The sequence below is a fragment of the Thamnophis elegans genome, chromosome 9 (assembly GCF_009769535.1).
Source record: "Thamnophis elegans isolate rThaEle1 chromosome 9, rThaEle1.pri, whole genome shotgun sequence".
Taxonomy (NCBI): Eukaryota; Metazoa; Chordata; class Lepidosauria; order Squamata; family Colubridae; genus Thamnophis; species Thamnophis elegans.
In genome coordinates, this window is record NC_045549.1 from 48,868,144 (window position 1) to 48,880,970 (window position 12,827).

A 12,827-nucleotide genomic window follows, 5' to 3' on the forward strand; every position below is an offset into this window, starting at 1 on the left:
CATGTGCACAAATCATACAAGTGGCAAGAAAATAGGGGCAGTCAGGCATAACACAAGTTATGTAGACAGTAAACACAGAGTCAATCAAAATGGACTCAAATATCTATCCAATGCACAGAGTATGAGGAATAAAAAGGGTGAATTAGAAATTAAGTAAATGAGGCCAGATATGATATTGTTGCCATTACAGAAACTTGGTGGGATGAAACCCACAATTGGAACATATAGTTAGAAGGATTTAAATTATTTAAAAGAAATAGACCAAATAAAAGAGGAGGTAGAGTTGCACTACATCTTTACAGAAATAGAGCACAACAATGATGAGAGCTATCTTGAATGCATTTGGATCAATATTAAGGGGCGGGGGAATGACATTGTCATAGGTCTCTACTACAGGCCACCCAACCAAGCAGAGGAAGTTGATGAACTTTTTGCTAGTCAGCTAACTAAGGTATGTAGGAAGCACACCACAATAGTAATTGGGGATTTTAACTACCCTGACATCAACTGGGAAACAAACTCTGCACCAATAGGTACCTACCTACCCAAAAGGTAGAGAAGGGAACAAGGGGATCGGCCATATTGGACTTAATTCTCACTAACAGAGAGGAAATGATAGAAGGTGTTGAAGACATAGGAATCCTGGGACAAACGATCATGCAATACTGGAATTCAATATTATGCAAACACAAGTAGTAGAACAAAGTCAAACTAGAGTATTGGACTTTAAGAGAGCTAATTTCAATAAACTTAGAGAGAGCTTGGGAAGGATTCCATGGATGAGAATCCTCAAGGGAAAAACAACTCAAGAAGCTTGGGAACTTTTGAAAAATGAGATTATAAAAGCCCAGTCTACCACAATACCAATGAAGAAGAAAAATAACAGTTCCCAAAAGAAACCAGTATGGCTGCCTAAAGAACTCTCTGACAAACTGAAAGACAAAACGGATAAATATAAAAAGTGGAAAGAGGGGGACATAACTAAGGCAGAATATCAGCAAATAGCCCGAGCCTGTAAAGATGAAGTGAGAAAAGCTAAGGCTCAGTGAAGAGAGGCTTGCCACAAAAGTAAAAAATAACAAAAACAAAAAAAAAAAAAACCCCTTCTTCCAACATGTTAAAAACAAGAAAAAAGTTAAAGAAACAGTTGGCCCATTGCTGGGAGAAAATGGCAAGAAGGTGACAAGCAACAGGGAGAAAGCAGATGTCAGCCTCTGCTTCGCTTGCTTGTTTTTGGCTGCCATGGAAATGGGAAGGGGGGCATGGTATTTGGGATTGGAATATATGGTACAGAAGTGATAGTCAAAAAGGGAGTTTTGTTCTCACCATCTTCTGTGCATGCTGATGGCCAATGTTTGGACCTGGTCAAGACCAACTGTCCTGCATACCAATCTGATGATGGTTCTTGGAGATGCAACCCACATGACATCTAAGGAAGTTGCAGATTGGGCAATGGGGTGGGGGGTTGTTGAAGGGAGGGGGCTGGGCAAATGTTTGATATGTATGATTTCGTGCTTTTCTGACTCAGATCTTGCTTTACTTCGCTGCTATCTATTCATAACTAGTAAAAGTACTTTTAATTCCATAAACGATGGAGTTGGGAGGTTTCTTTCTTGGTTACTGAAGGAGGCATGCATGACAGCAGAACCATTTAACTCATTTTTTGCATCTGTCTTTACACAAAGGGGAAAAAAAATAGTCCAATTTAGGTTTATTCAACTTGTATGCCGCCCTATTCCCGAGGAACTCAGGGCGGCTAACAAACCAAAGGGAAGGGGAATACAAACAGAACAGAAGACACACAAAATAAAAAACAAAACAACAGTCACAACAGTTTAAGTGGGGCCGGGAACTCGTCAGCCACAGGCCTGCCGGAACAGCCAGGTCTTAGTGGCTTTGCGGAAAGCCAGAAGGGTGGTGAGGGTCTGGATCTCCACGGGGAGATCGTTCCAGAGGGCCGGAGCAGCCACAGAGAAGGCCCTCCCCCGAGGGGTCGACAGTCGACATTGGCTAGCGGATGGTATTCGGAGGAGGCCTAATCTGTGGGATCTAATTGGTTGTAGGGAGGTGATTGGCAGGAGGTGGTCTCTCAAGTACCCAGGTCCAATACCATGTAGGGCTTTAAAAGTAACGACTAGCACCTTGAAGCGTATCCGGAGACCAACAGGTAGCCAGTGCAGCTCGCGGAGGATAGGTGTGACATGGGTGTACCGGGGTGCACCCATAATCGCTCGCGCGGCTGCATTCTGGACAAGCTGAAGTCTCCGAATGCTCTTCAGGGGCTGCCCCATGTAGAGCGTGTTACAGTAGTCCAGTCTTGAGGTCACAAGGGCGTGAGTGACTGTTCTAAGGGCCTCCCGGTTCAGGTAGGGTCGCAATTGGTGCACCAGGCGAACCTGGGCAAATCCCCCCCTGGTCACAGCCGACAAATGGTGTTCGAAAGTCAGCTGTGGGTCCAGGAGGACTCCCAAATTTATCAAAAACAGCACCATAAAAATCAGATTAGGAACCCAAGTTGAAATAGGGAAGAAAATTTTAAGTGAGTCTACCCTAGACGAGTTCAAATCACCAGGATCGGATGGATTACACCCTAGGGTTCTGAAGGAACTGGTAGATGAGATCTCAGAACCACTGAACTATATCTTTCAGAGATCCTGGAGCACCGGGAAACTGCCAGAGGACTGGAAAAGCGCTGTTGTGGTTCCCATCTTCAAAAGAGGGGAAAAAATAGATCCAGGAAACTATAGACCTATCAGCCTGACCTCGATAGCAGGAAAGATTCTGGAAAAGATAATCAAGCAATGAATTAGCAAACACCTAGAAGTAAACCAAGGAATAGCCAAAAGCCAACATGGGTTTGTCAAAAATAGATCATGCCAGACTAATCTTATTGCATTCTTTGACAAAGTGACAAAATTAGTGGACCTGCTGTTGATATAATTTACTTGGACTTCAGCAAGGCATTTGATAAAGTAGACCATAACCTACTACTAGACAAAGTAGAAAAATGTGGGTTAGACAGCATCACCACCATTCGTAACTGGCTGACCAACCTCACTCAATGTGTAGTCCTCAATGGAACTGCATTTACATGGAGGGAGGTATGCAGTGGAGTACCTCAAGGTTCTGTTTTAGGCCCAGTACTCTTCAACATCTTCATCAATGATCTGGATGAGGGGATAAATGGGGAACTCATCAAATTTGCAGATGACCAAGATGGCAGGAATATCCAACATTCCAGAAGATAGGCTTAAGATACAGAAGGATTTTTACAAACTTGAACATTGGGCACTATCTTAGAAAATGAAATTCAATGGTGAAAAAAGTAAGGTTCTACATTTAGGCAAGAAAAAGAAAATGCACAGGTACAGTATATGTGGCACCTTGCTCAATAGTAGTAACTGTGAGAAGGATCTTTGAATCCTAGTGGAAAACCATTTAAATAAGAGCCAGCAGTGTACAGCAGCTGCCAAAAAAGCCAATATAGTTCTAGGCTGCATAAACACAGGGATAGAATCAAGATCACATGAAGTGTTAATACCACTTTATAACGCCTTGGTAAGGCCACACTTGGAATACTGCATTCAGTTTTGGTCGCCACGATATAGAAAAGATGTGGAGACTCTAAAAAGACTGCAGAGAAGAGCAACAAAGATGATTAGGGGACTGGAGGCTAAAACATGAGGAACGGTTGCAGGAACTGGGTATGTCTAGTTTAATGAAAAGAAGGACTAGGGGAGACATGATAGCAGTGTTCCAATATCTCAGGGGTTGCCACAAAGAAGAGGGAGTCAAACTATTCTCCAAAGCACCTAAGGGCAGAACAAGAAGCAATGGGTGGAAACTAATCAAGGAGAGAAGCAACTTAGAACTGAGGAGAAATTTCCTGACAGTTAGAAAAATTAATCAGTGGAACAGCTTGCCTCCAGAAGTTGTGAATGCCCCAACACTGGAAGTCTTTAAGAAGATGTTGGATAGCCATATGTCTGAAATGGTATAGGGTAGCGATGACGAACCTTTTTTGGCTCGCGGGCCATTAGTGGGGGGAGAGCAGGGGGGGTTGTGTGTGGGCGTGTTGCACCCATAATGCAATGCGCGCACTACAGGTGCTCCCCCCATTTTTTGCATGCTTTTTTTCCCAGTCTCCAGAGGCTTTATAGGAGCCTGGGGCGGGCGAAAACAGCCTCCCCTGCCCCCCCCCGGAAGCCCTCCGGAGGCTTCAGGGACCTTCAGGAGGCTTCCCTGAAGCCTCTGGAGCACTTTAAACGACCCTCCAAACAAACCGGAAGTCTGTTCCCTTTTGCGCTCTGGAGGCTTCAGGGAATCATGAAGCCTCCGGAGGGCCTCCGGGGGGAGGGGGCGAGGGAAGCTCTTTTCGCCCTCCCCAGGCTCCTATAAAGCCTCTGGAGTCGGGAGGGTGAAAAATGGATTTAAAAAAGGGTGAACTCAGCTGGCCAGCGCGCAGGGCAGCGCCTTGCATGCCCTGACAAATGGCTCTGTGTGGTGGCACACGTGCCATAGGTTTGCCATCCCGGGTATAGGGTTTCCTGCCTAGGCAGGGGGTTGGACTAGAAGACCTCCAAGGTCCCTTCCAACTCTGCTATTGTAATAAATATATATATATATATATATATATATATATATATATATATATATATATATATATATATATATATATATATATATATATATATATATATATCAACAAAACTACAAGGAAGGCTGGCTAACTTAAGTGCATGGAGAGCAGGAAGCTTTGGCCTTGCACGCCTGTATTTTCTAGATATTGTGGCAGAAAGATTAGAAACTTTGCTTTTGTTTTAATTTAGCAAGGCTTCCTCCAAAGTGATTATTCTGGTTAGTTTAAACTGCAGTTTACTAATAAGCCAAGTTATAAATCACCGCCAGATCCTAATCTTGTAGCAATCATCATAGTTTAAATGAAACATAGCCTCCTATAGAAAGTTCAGCTAGTTTACAAGCAGAAGTAACTTCCTAATTGATTTCTAAGGAGATTCTTAGCCATGTGAATCATGGGTTGTCCCAAACGTGCTTTTTCAAGAGGCAACTGGACTTCCTTTGTTTTTCCTTGAAGATGTTTCATTTCTCATCCAAGAGGTTTCTTCAGTTCTGAACTGAAGAAGCTTCTTGGATGAGAAGAGAAACACCTTCAAAAACAAAACAAAGAAAGTCCAGTTCTCTCTTGTAAAGCACCTTTAGGAAATTTCTAATTGATTCTTCAGGCCCACTCTAAAGGAGGGGAAATTAATACTTCAGCACTGCATGTGAAACAGTTAGTTGTGCCTTCCTGAAAATAGCCGCCCACAAACACATGTAGTAAGGCATATTGTACTCCAGAAGTTGTTAAACTACCTCTTTATCCCTGGAATTGGATATGCTGGCTAGGGCTGAAAGGAAGTGTAATTTGACAGCCTGTGAGGAGTTGCATTTTTCTAACCCCTGCCTTAAGCATTCCTATGTGAACCATCTAGGAATAGTAGCTGTTTTGAAGCTCTTCAGCTATTTGATGTAGTGGAACTAATGTATAAAATGGTAAGCCAGCAGAAAACATTTTTTTGTTTTGTTTTAGAACAATGCTCTAGTAATTAATTTATGTTTGATGTCTTTTTGACTAAACAAGGAAAACACTGGAGGTTATGCTCTAATTCTTGAAATCTTACTTGTCTACATTCCAACTGTATGTGTTGATCTGGTGTGAGGTCAGTTCTATATTCAGCATAGCCCAGCATATCAGTTTATATTGTCGAAGCATGACAACCTCCATCCATTATGACATTTCTGATTCATATATTGCAACCATGGTATCATTTTACTGATGAATTATATTGCAGGTCCATAATTTATGATCATGTTTGCTCTCTGGACACTGTTATGGTTTATAGTACCTGATAAATGATTCTAATCTCAATGAATTCAATAAAAATAGGTTGATGTATTCTTGGAAAAGCGTAAAGGGTCCAACAATCTGTTCCAACATTAATTCACCAATGACCACACTGACTTGAGTTCCTTGAATAACTCCCAGTTACCAGTGAATGTTCAAGCTTACAGGGTATAAGGTTAGAAACCTTACCAGTCTTAGCTTTAACATATTTTCCCAGTTATGCAGGGGTGAAATGTTACCAGTTCTCCCAAACCATTAGTAAAAAATGCTACAGATTCACCCAAACTAGTAGTAAAATAATGCTACCGGGCAAACTGGTAGTTCTGATGAATAGCTTTGTGACAATCAGCTGTGCCGCATGATTTAGAAATCGTGAGGCACAGCTGATCATCAGAACTACTGGTTCACCTGAACCGGTTTGGGCAAACCGGTAGTTCTGACAATTAGTGCCTGCGGTGTGCATGCACATATGAAGCAAACCGGTAGCAGACTTGAGGGCATTTTACCCCTGCAATTATGTGTGTATACATTTCTATACCAAAAGTGTATCTGATGTCTTAGGAAGAAGGTTGGGGGTACACTTAGCTCTTCCTTTGAGATCAGCAAGATTCAAAGATTCTTCTTTTTTTATGAAGATATTCTTAAGCTGAAGGAGTGTTGAAAATTGTCAAGAGATGTAGACATTTCACTGATTGAGTGTAAAGTAAATGCTCATAAGAACTAAATAACCATTCAGGAAAGATTAACCAAGATTCAATCTGTTGATATTGTTTTACTGTACATCAAAACATTCAGCATTCATTGGCTTGAGTATTTAATCAAAAGGAAATATGAATTTGGCTTTCAAAATAATCAGTACTTCCTCTTCTTGCAGAGGAAACAATGCCTGTGGAAAGAATGCGAATGCGGCCATGGCTAGAGGAACAAATAAATTCAAACAAAATCCCAGGGCTGAAATGGCTAAATCAGGTAAGGCGAGCCTGCATTTGTAAGCAGTGAAAAATAAACCATCATCTTTTCTAAAGCAAGGCTGCAGAGTATTCAAAAGTATGTTTTGTAGAGTATGCTACTACAGGCAAAATGAATGAGCCTCATGCTTTGGACAATTTGTTTTGTTCTTTGCTGCCTAAAAGGTTGCCTCTTCGTGTGATCTGTCTGTCTGTCTGTCTGTCTGTCTGTCCGTCCATGCACAAAGAGAATTTCTTCTGTGCAGACCTGAGTCTTCCAAAAGATATGACGGCTTTTAATTCTCCAGGAAAGGGGAGCTTTACTTATGGTAGCACACTACAAAGCCCTCATTTCCAATGCTTTGCTTAGCCTTAATAACAAACACTGTGCTCACTTCGGTCAAGCCATTGTTTATCATTCTGATTTTATAAAGCAGAGATAAGCCAGTCACCTGATTCACTTGTAACTAGAATATTTGCCTCCCCTTTTTATGTAACAAACAAGGAGGTATCCAGTTATATGATCTCTATAAAAAAGGAGGAAGATTTTAATTTGGCTTTCTGAATGATACTTCCTATAGCATTTGTGTCTTTATCTATGAATTTTGGGATAGATTAAATGGACCAGTGGGATTTGCTAAATCTTTCCCCTTAAGTAGAGGGAAGTAGAGAAAAGTCTTCCCTCAAGTAGCCTATAAAATCTAAAAAATGTTGTTTTTGAAAGTGTAATAACACACAGTACCTCAATTGTAATATTAATTGATTCGTGCATCATGTATATTATTTTGGGAGAGTACTACAATTTGAAATGATAAAAAGCTGTCTCATCAGCATCCTCATTTTTAAAGATTTAAATAAGTGCTTTTCAAGCTTGGTAATTTAAGATGTGTGGACTTAAACTCCCAGAATCCCCCCCAACCAGTAGCAGAATTCTAAGAATTGAAGTCCACACATCTTAAAATTGAAAAACACCTCTTTAAAAGTTCTATCTTCTCTTGTTTGCCCTCCCAGAATACCCTCATCATCTCAGCTTCCCTCTGTCTTTCTTCTAAACCCAATATAAAAAAAGTAGATTGCAACCAACTGTGATCATTTTTAAGAATGCTGGTTGTGGTATGTGAACCAAAAAGCAATATTACAATTAAATGCTATAGGCAGAATCTCACATTGCCATTAAAAAAGTAAAATATTTAAAAATATATTCAGAGATCTAAAAGAGCCTGACAGCACCCAGAGATGTGTCCTTTAACATTCTGGTGATCCTGAGTGACTGATTGTCTAGCTTTGCTGTAAGTATCTAAGATTTACGTTTGTGAGCTAATTCTTTATGTGTCCTTCTTGATCCCTACCTCTCAGGAAAAGAAGATTTTTCAGATTCCTTGGATGCATGCTGCACGTCACGGGTGGGATGTCGAGAAAGATGCTCCTTTATTTCGGAATTGGGCCATTCACACTGGTATGGAAACTTATTTTTACTGGGTCGGTTTCTTATTGAATTTCTCTATTTTTCTCATTGATACTACTTTCTGTTTTGCTGTTCTGTGTGATCAAACTCATTAGTACCCTAAATATGGTAGAATAAGTTAAAGTGCCCTCTCTGTTTCAAATGGATAGAGCAGTAGTTTTCAACCTTGGAAACTTGAAAATGTGTGGACTTTAACTCTCTGAATTCTCCAGCCTGCATGGCTGCTTGGGGAAGTCTGAGAGTTGAAGTCCCTAAATCTTCAAGTTGGCTATGTTGAAAAACACTGGGAAAGAGAGTCCTTGAAGTATAAGTAAAGTCACTTAAATATCAGGTGTGTCCGTATGCTTTGCTCCTGAAAATTGATTTCTGGGACAATGTGTGAGTAAATATGGACTATCAATGAGAAACTTGCTGATTTGATTGTCTAGAATAGTGATTCTCAACCTTTTCTTCACCATGGACCCCCTTTAAATATCTTTTGTGGCCATGGATCACCAAAATTAACTCATTACATTTAAATCATAACATTTCTTCAAGCCTTCACGGATCTCCTGTGATGACATTGTGGACCCCCAGGTTGAGAGCCACTGAACTCTATGTAGCTGTAGAGTCTAAAAGGTCTTGGTTCTCATTCCTCTATCACAAATATTTGAGTTGTGAAACCAAATGAAACTAAATCCCCCCCTATCCATATTCTGAAGGTGATTCAGCCCTTTGGCTCCACGTCTTAAGAATTACCACACTTAAATAGGGGGATACACTTGTGACCTACAAAAAGCATTTTGTTATATTTGGCCTTTGGGCAGGTGCAGAAAACAGTCAACTTCTCCAGAAATTGAACTCGGACACATCTGTAAGGGTGGAGCTGGTTCAATGGGCTCCAGGGAGTCTGCCTTGGGAGTGGTTGTCAATTGATACCACATCCACAGAGGTGATGGAACAACCTAGGTTCAAACCAGGGCATCTTCAGCTAATGCTGAACCCTTCTTGGCAGTGTGCCGCCCAGTTAACCCTTATATTTCTTCAATGTTTTTGATCAGTTAATGTTTTACAGGAATTGTTTTTGGTAGATTAAACCAATGGTGTTATAGACTTATATTAGAAAATCTCCAAAGCACCTGAAAGTTTCCAAAGCAGAAGGCAGGAGAAGAAGCAATGGATGAAAATTAATCAAGGAAAGAACCAACCTAAAACTAAGCAGAAATTTTCTGTCAATTAGGACCAATGTACCATATTTTTGGAGTATAAGACGCACTGGAGTATAAGACACACCAAGGTTTTGAAGAGGCAAATTAAGTCTTTGCACTCTGCAGACCTCCCAAAAATGGCCCATTTTTTGTGAAAACGGGCACATTTTGTGTCAAAAAAAGGGCATGCATAGCCTTTAGGAGGCTTATAGAGTGCTCTTGGTGGCTGGGGTGGGAGGGGGAAAATTGAGCAAAAATCACCCTTTTCGCTCATTTCTTCCGTCCCCAGCCCCCAGGAGCAGTCTGCAAGGCTCCTAAAGGCTATGCACAGCCATTTTGGTGAAGGGGGCTGGGTTTCAGGAGGCAAAAATGCTGTATTCAGTGTATAAGACACACCCAGATTTTCAGCCTCTTTTTTGAGGGAAAAAGACACGTCTTATACTCTGAAAAATACGATAACTGCTTGCCTCCTGAGGTGCTCCAACACTGGGGGTTTTTAAGAAGAGATTGGACAACTATTTGTTTGTAATGGTATAGGGTTTCCTGCTTGAGCAGAAGATTGAACTAGAAGATCTCCAAGGTCCTTTCCAAGTTCCCTCACCATTTTATTCAAACTGCTACACAGATATTTTAAATTAAAGAAAAATCCTGTATCATTTTTTCACAGTTCCTGTCTTTCTGTGGCCTTTGTTTGTACTGCATTTCCTTCCCCCCCTGTCAAATTAATCATTGATTTTTAAACCGGTGTTACAACAACAGTCTCTTCCACTTCAAGATAAAGTCCGGTTACCAAGAATTTTTTTCTTCCCTTTTTGCTTAGGAAAGTACCAGCCAGGAGTCGATAAAGCAGATCCAAAGACATGGAAGGCCAATTTTCGATGTGCGATGAACTCCTTGCCAGACATAGAAGAAGTTAAAGACAAAAGCATCAAGAAAGGGAACAATGCTTTTAGAGTGTATCGGATGCTGCCATTATCTGAGAGGCCTTCTAAGAAAGGTAAATGAAAGGATTGTGATAATTCGTAACTTATGGGACAGCAGCTAGCTGCTTTTTAAGAGATTTCCCAATATATCAAAACTCCAGTTCACAGAATTTCCACTAGATCAAAACAAACAAAGCTTACAGCCTCAATACACTTAGGAAACCAGAGGGGAAAGCTGGGAAAAGACAGATTAGACGCATGTGGATCAATAGGCAGGCATAGTCACAGGCACATCTACTAAGTGAATGCAACCACCTAAGAAGAATAAAAATAAAAATAAGTCTTTAAAGTCCTCATTTCCATACTGAAATATCCTTCCCTTCATCTGTATGGATGAGCACAAATGGTCTTGGCTCTGTCAGTACTTCCTATGACACCATCAAATTCCATGGGTTGTTTTTTGAATGTTCTTAAAACTGATAATCAAAGAAGAAAAGGAGAATTGCACATGGCCCAGCAGATGACAGTTCTGAATTAATTCCTGGCATCCCAGGTTTTTTTTTAAAGTCCCTTTTCAGAAAATGGGGAAAAGTCTTTAATTGCTAGTCAAAATAGGAAACATTGTAAATGATGATAAGGACCCTGGCATTCATCCCCTTCTGATATATCAATAATATCAGTTTGTGTCAAAGAAAAACAGAAGGCTCAAAACCATGATACTTGCTACTTGGTTAGTACTTCGCTAACCTCCCTGACCTGAATAATTAAACATGAAAATGAGAAAAAAATCTCACAAGATTTTGCAGAAAACTTTAGCTTTTCCCCCCCCTTGCTTTGGCAGGTAGTGATTAGAAAAGCATAGTATCTTATTATTTTGGAAGACAACTCCAGAAACTGAAAAGAAAAGCAATAATACCAGCTATTGTATTCCAAATGTAGAGAGGGATCCCATTCCAATATTTAAGTGGCTGCCGCAGCGAGGAAAGAGTCAAGCTATTTTCCAAGGCACCTGAAGGCCAGAAAAGGAATAATGAATGGAAACTGATCAAGGAGAGATTCAAACTAGAAAGAAGGAGAAATTGTCTGACAGTGAGAACAATCAACCTAACAACTTGCCTTCAGAAGTTGTGGGAGTTTCATCACTGGAGGCTTTCAGGAAGAGATTGGACTGCCATTTGCGGAAATGGTGGAACCCTGCTTGGGCAGGAGGTTGGATTAGATGACCTACAAGATCCCTTCCAACTCTGTTAATCTAATCTAATCCTCATTGATAGGGGGGATCTTGGAGAATAATGTCAGTTCTGTTTGTGCGTCTTCATATATTTTCAGTATGATTTAAATAAGTAGCATTTTTCAGGTATTATTGACCTGATTATTCTATTAAATTCATGTGAAAATCTTTTATTTGCAAATAATGGTCTTAATTTTTGTCAGGAAATGACTGTAAATATTTTTTTTTCTTGCATTTCTACAGGAAAGAAACCAAAGTTTGACAAGGAAGATAAAATTAAACAAATTAAGGTATTTTTTGTTATCATTTCAAGGCTAAAGAACATGTCGTTTCTGGATTAAAAACATTCTGAAAAATTATTTCATATTATTAACCCTTTTTATCAAAAGGACTAAACAGACATTTTATTCAGTTAACTTCATTCAGATATAATAGTTGACCCAGCTGGAAAATATGCTTAATATAGATGGTCTTTATTTTAAGTAATTGAAGGTGAAGATTGATTCTTTTCAGGTGCATAGTTTATGGGAGAGGATGGTCACAATTTACCCTCCCCCACAGGACAGGAAGAAATACAATTTACTTCTTCTAATACTGCATTTCTAATAAGGAGTCTCCTTTTCTCACATCCATGATTATTGAAATGAAAACCAAAATGTAGCCGAATTAGATATTGTCTGCTTCTGTTTTTTTAAAGGTTGTAATAATAGAATAGAGTGGAGTGGAGTGGAGTGGAGTAGAGTAGAATAGAATGGTTCCACCACAAAACCGCGGTAGACTAAAGCGCGCTCGACGAAAGCGCGTACCTGATGTCATCACAGCGCGACGAAAACATCACGCTGTGAGCGGTAAAATTAAAATTAACGCGAAAACCTTACCCTAACCCTCCCTAAACCTAACCCTAAACCTAACCCTAAACCTAACCCTTAACCTAACGCTAAACCTAACGCTAAACCTAACGCTAACCCTTAACCTAACCCTAAACCTAACCCTAATGCTTAACGTAACCCTAAACCTAACCCTAACCCTTAACCTAACCCTAACCCTAACCCTAAACCTAACCCTTACCTTTACGTGAATCGGCTTGCTTTAAAAGCGCTTTTTAAAGCGCCCTTTTTTCTCTGCGGTCGTATTTGTCGCGCTGCTGATGACGTCAGGTACGCGCTTTA

General features: G+C 40.4%; 1 protein-coding gene across 5 annotated transcripts in view; it reads left to right on the top strand.

Moving 5' to 3' along the window:
• Positions 1-12,827, top strand: part of IRF2 (interferon regulatory factor 2) — a 44,461-nt gene that overhangs the window by 18,895 nt on the left and 12,739 nt on the right. For all 5 annotated transcript variants that reach the window (XM_032224253.1, XM_032224252.1, XM_032224256.1 and 2 more), the window contains exons 2-5: positions 6,780-6,874; positions 8,209-8,308; positions 10,325-10,501; positions 11,902-11,948. In XM_032224253.1, coding sequence (XP_032080144.1) covers positions 6,788-6,874; positions 8,209-8,308; positions 10,325-10,501; positions 11,902-11,948 — 411 coding nt within the window. In that variant the 5' untranslated portion in view covers positions 6,780-6,787. The remainder of the gene's footprint in view (positions 1-6,779; positions 6,875-8,208; positions 8,309-10,324; positions 10,502-11,901; positions 11,949-12,827) is intronic.